This window comes from Salminus brasiliensis, chromosome 6 (assembly GCF_030463535.1).
Source record: "Salminus brasiliensis chromosome 6, fSalBra1.hap2, whole genome shotgun sequence".
Taxonomy (NCBI): domain Eukaryota; kingdom Metazoa; phylum Chordata; class Actinopteri; order Characiformes; family Bryconidae; genus Salminus; species Salminus brasiliensis.
Window position 1 is genome coordinate 46,162,060 of NC_132883.1, and position 5,944 is coordinate 46,168,003.

At 49.6% G+C, this 5,944-nt stretch overlaps 1 protein-coding gene across 1 annotated transcript in view; it reads left to right on the plus strand.

Annotated features, from left to right (window-relative positions):
* c7a (complement component 7a) overlaps positions 1-4,149 on the plus strand; it is an 11,310-nt gene extending 7,161 nt beyond the window's left edge. The window contains 6 exon segments of the mRNA XM_072681181.1: positions 413-545; positions 1,493-1,656; positions 1,658-1,682; positions 2,352-2,439; positions 2,987-3,171; positions 3,725-4,149. Coding sequence (XP_072537282.1) covers positions 413-545; positions 1,493-1,656; positions 1,658-1,682; positions 2,352-2,439; positions 2,987-3,171; positions 3,725-3,909 — 780 coding nt within the window. The 3' untranslated portion in view covers positions 3,910-4,149.
* The last annotated feature ends 1,795 nt before the right edge of the window (positions 4,150-5,944 follow it).

The following is a 5,944-nucleotide window of genomic DNA, read 5'->3' on the forward strand; positions in this document are numbered from 1 at the left end:
TCTCTCTGTGCTCCTCTCTGTGCTTCTCTCAGCGCTCCTCTCAGCGCTCCTCTCTGCGCTCCTCTCAGCGCTCCTCTCTGTGCTTCTCTCAGCGCTCCTCTCAGCGCTCCTCTCTGCGCTCCTCTCAGCGCTCCTCTCTGTGCTTCTCTCAGCGCTCCTCTCAGCGCTCCTCTCAGCGCTCCTCTCTGTGCTCCTCTCTGTGCTTCTCTCAGCGCTCCTCTCAGCGCTCCTCTCTGCGCTCCTCTCAGCGCTCCTCTCTGTGCTTCTCTCAGCGCTCCTCTCAGCGCTCCCTTCTCAGCGCTCCTCTCTGCGCTCCTCTCAGCGCTCCTCTCAGCGCTTCTCTCAGCGCTCTTCGGTGTCTCAGAGTTCTCTGGTGTTACAATGTTCTACAGCAGGTTTCTGTTCCACACAGAACCCGAAGGACCTCCACCCTGTGGGCAGTAAGGTGGAGTACTCATGTATTGATGGGTATCAGCTGGTCGGGCAGTCCATCGCTGAGTGTACAGAGCAGCTGACCTGGAGGAGATCACCGCAGGAGTGCAGGAGTAAGTGTGTGTAACACTCCCAACACACCCAACACTCCCAATACACCCAACACTCCCAACACACCCAATACACCCAACACTCCCAATACACCCAACACTCCCAATACACCCAATACACCCAACACTCCCAACACTCCCAATACACCCAACACTCCCAACACACCCAATACACCCAACACTCCCAATACACCCAACACTCCCAATACACCCAACACTCCCAATACACCCAACACACCCAACACTCCCAACACTCCCAATACACCCAACACTCCCAACACACCCAATACACCCAACACTCCCAATACACCCAACACTCCCAATACACCCAATACACCCAACACTCCCAATACACCCAACACTCCCAACACACCCAATACACCCAACACTCCCAATACACCCAACACTCCCAATACACCCAACACACCCAATACACCCAACACTCCAATACACCCAACACTCCCAATACACCCAACACACCCAATACACCCAACACTCCCAATACACCCAACACTCCCAATACACCCAACACTCCCAACACACCCAACACTCCCAATACACCCAATACACCCAACACTCCCAATACACCCAACACTCCCAACACACCCAACACACCCAACACTCCCAACACTCCCAATACACCCAACACTCCCAACACTCCCAATACACCCAACACTCCCAATACACCCAATACACCCAATACACCCAACACTCCCAATACACCCAACACTCCCAACACTCCCAACACACCCAACACACCCAACACTCCCAACACTCCCAATACACCCAACACACCCAACACTCCCAATACACCCAACACTCCCAACACTCCCAATACACCCAATACACCCAACACTCCCAATACACCCAATAAACCCAACACACCCAACACTCCCAACACTCCCAATACACCCAACACTCCCAACACTCCTAACACATATCTTCTGTAGGTACAGAGTGTGTTCCTCCTGTCCTCCCTGTGGATGTTTCCGGCACCCCTTGGAAGCTGAGTTACAGGATCGGAGAGACGGTGGAGCTGAGCTGTCCTGCAGGAAGAGAGAGAGCCGGACCAGCCGAAATCCGCTGCAACTCCGGCCTGGCCTGGTCACCTCAACCCCGACAACACGAAATGCCTCACAGGTAACACCCTAATAACCAGGGTTCAGAATAGCAGCCAATCAGCAGTCAGTGTCCAGAATAGCAGCCAATCAGCAGTCAGTGTCCAGAATAGCAGCCAATCAGCACTGTTTCTTCTACTTTTGTAAATGAAAGAAAATCCTGAAGCACTAGAGTCACATTTTACTACCTTTATAAACCACTCTGCTCCACTCTGCTCCACTCAGGTCCCGCTCAGGTCCCGCTCAGGAGCGCCCTCTAGTGTTGCACAGTCATTGTTTTGGTATAGTGGGAGGAGACCAGACTCCTCCTAAAGCGGCTCTGATTGGCTTTCAGACTGGTTAGCATTACATCATCTCCGCTCCAGCGCAGCCCTGCAGTCCAGCAGTCTGACCTTCACTGAGCGACACCAGCTAACAGGTTGTGCAGCTGCTACACTCGCAGTGGCGCAGAGGACGTGTGTGTGTGTGTGTGTGTGTGTGTGTGTGTTCTCCAGAATCTAGTAGAAAGTCTTCTTCTCTGGACAGTAGAGACAGTTACTCCAACAGAAGCAGGATCAGCTCTTTAATAGCCTTGATTTCAGAAGAAAACAAATTATGAGCAGGTGTCCCAATACTTTAGTCCAGAGTGTGTATGTAGTGTGTGAGACACTCTGACTGTGTGTGTCTGAACCTGACTGTTTTCTCTGTCCAGCAGCGACAGCTCCTCCTCTGACCAACTGCTCGCCGTGGCAGAAACAAGCCAAGGACAAATGTGTCTGCAGAGTTCCCTACGAGTGCGAGTATGCTCACACACACACACACACACACTCACTTACACACACACACACATACACACACACACACACACACACTCACTTACACTCACACACACACACTCACTTACACTCACACACACACACTCACTTACACTCACACACACACACACACTCACACTCACACTCACACACACACATACACACACACACACTCACTTACACACACACATACACACACACACACACACTCACACACACACACACACTCACACTCACTTACACTCACACACTCACACACACTCACACTCACTCACACACTCACACACACTCTCACACACACACGCACTCACTCACACACTCACACACTCACACACTCACACACACACGCACTCACACACACGCACTCACTCACACACTCACACTCACACTCACTCACACTCACACACACACACACACACACACACACACACACACACACACACACACACTCACTCTATAGTAACAGTATGTCTGAGGTGCACTACCCTTCTGTGAGACTGACCGGAGTGTGTTCTCTGCTCTGATTGGTCAGGCCGTCTCTGGATGTGTGTACCACCAGTGTGGAGCGCAGCCTGACCAGAAGGCTGAGTGTGTGTAAGGTCCGGGCCATGCAGTGTCTCGGGCACCAGTTCACATTAGCTGACCACAGCGCCTGCCAGTGGCCAGAGCTGCCCACTGCAGTTTGCCCACAGTGCTCTCTCTGGACCGTGTGTGATGGTAAGACCCTCAGAGTGTCTGCTAACCGATAGCAAGAGTGAGAGTAACCCCTGCACACCGAGACTGGTCAAGTCTTACTGGGGTTTACTGGTGTTATAGTGTTCCTGACTAGTAGAGAGGTCCAGATACCACCTTCAGAGGTCTGTCGATGGAACGGTTTTGGCAGCATGTGGAAGAATGCCAGTGCATTAGGCAGGTGGTCATAATGTTTTGGGATATATAGATGTATCTACACTATATGTCCAAATGTTTGTGGACATAACTGATAATAAAAGTATGTAGCTCCTTTAGATCGCATCTAGAGATGGACAATTGCCTGGGCCTACTGAAATACAGTGCATACCTGTGTGTCCAGCACACATTCAGATCCAAACCTTTGACTGGTGCTGTCTATAAATATAAATATAAATAAGTATATATGAAGAGATTTTCTGAGGGGAATGAGCAGCAGCAGCAGCAGCAGCAGCAGAGCCATGTTCAGGGTTCTGTGTGGGGTGTGACACTCTGGCTCCTTCAGAGTAACAGTGGAGCTGTGTTTGTTCCCCGGGTGCAGGTCAGTCGCAGGCGTGCCGCTGCAGGAAGCTGGAGGAGTGTGAGTCGTCCAGCCGCTGGATCCAGGTGTGTGTGATACTGAACGAAGAGACCACACCTTCCACAGTGTCGGAGTGTGAGGTGGGGGTCCGACAGTGCCGAGGGGAGACTCCCAAAATCCTCAGCCTGCAGCCCTGCGATGCCTAAACACACTCACATTCATCACCTATTATTATCCTCCACCCCACCTTTACCCACAATGCAGTGGAGCTACGAGGCTAATGCATCCACCTTTTAGCATATACCCCACCAGTCAGCACCAAGCTCACACCACAAACCTCACCGCTCACGATCAGCTCTAATCAGCATGCTAACGTGGTGTGCTGCTGTATTTGCTCACAGCTCGCTGTTTCTACTGGTTTACTGGGAATAAAGAGCTGCTCTGAATGGTCTCGCTCATTTGGAAGAGAAGGTGAACACAGGAGCGTTTCACTGCCAGTGCTCAGACAAACCGGCCCAGTCTGGACCACAGCTCCACAGCTAATTACACTGGACCTCATGTCTGGTCCTGTTAGGCTTTTTATAGCCTCCACCCCCCCTCTGAGACGAGTGACGGAGCTACGGCAGAGCGTCAGCCTGTATCTCAGATCCTAAAGGCTCTAATAAATATCAGTAAGACAGAAAGGACTTCAGCAAGGGGGCGCTGTGGAGGAAGATAAACACAGCCAGCGATGCTAATACGTAGTTATGGATCAGTAATCAGACAGCCGTCACCAGCAGGGAGCGCTGTGGTGTCAGACACAGTAAGAGATCACAGGAAGTCTGCGTTCAGTCAGCAGCGCTAGCAGTGTTAGCATCGAGCCTTAAACCCCTCCTGTCTGGAGTCAATGAGTGTGGGTTTAATAATCTGAGAAGGGTGATGTTTAGGGAGGCAGTGATGCGGTAACAGGCGGTCTTGCCATTGTGTATGCTACAGTGACACCTGGTGGCCGGAGCTGTTGGAGTCTGTTGAGATTCTATATTCATTTTCTTCAGTAAATTTAGTCAGATTTTAATAAACAGCTGAGATTTTTAAATACATTTTAAATGCAAGGCTTACAGTATGTGCATGAAAATGGGGAGCACTGTAGTTGTGCATTACTCTTCACCTTTAGACAGTGTAAACATCCATAATAGAAAAATTGCACCTTATATTTGATTAATAAATGGAAATATGTTTGTAAATAAATAATTCATGTTAAAAACTAAAAGCAGTGAGAATGCACAACTTTAGACCTTCCATATATAGATTTATTTCTTATGTACAAAGGCTTGTTCAGGTATTAATTATCCCTAAAGATGGACACAAACAGAAGAAGGTTACAGGTTTTCGGTTTATGGAAGACTAAATAATAGTGGAATTAAAGTAGAGGAGTAGCAGGAAAGGAAAAGTTCAGAGCCGAGACAAGGCCGGACACGTCCAACATTCGCTTACACTCAGCTGTGGCTGATATTTATAGAGCTGACAGTGCTGTAAACGTGTAAACGTGTGTGTGTGTGTGTGTGTGTGTGTGTGTGTTAAACTAACCGCCCTGCAAGCATGCAAAATGAACTGCAGAGTTGAGCTTATAACACTGGCCTCGGTTCACACCAGCAGGGGGCGCTGTGGGGGGCATAAACACAGCCTGCAGTGTTAATCTACAACATATCTTCAGTCTAATGGTGATGGACATGAGCTACGTTCACTTCTACAAAAGGAAACGCTCTGTATCGATCATATATCGGTAGATTGATATTGTGCATGTGGAGGTATGTATATATATTGATTACTGATCGGCGATGGAGCAGAGACGCAGCCGTTCTGTAGGAGGAAGAAATCAGACAGCTCTCACAACCAACACTAAGCACTGGTTTGGGAAATGGCAGTAACACAGTTGACTGGTGAATGTCACACACAGCAAGGGATCATGGGAAATGTAGTCTTTGTGACCTCAGCTGGACACCAGACAACAGAGTCCGAAGAAGCGTCTCTTCCTCTGCCGGACCAGGGGGTACGGGGTCAGGTTCAGCAGGCTGCTGTCGTCTAAGAGCACAAACACACCACAGTTAAACCCAGAAATGCTCCGCCTGCTCCACCTTTACCGCCAGACACACCGGCGTTGATGTTCTAGGTGTAAAAGAACTGAGGAGAACCCTGAACAGAGACTGTCTGCACTTCCACAGCAGTTTCTATTTAGTGATTAGTTCAATAAAATATAAAACA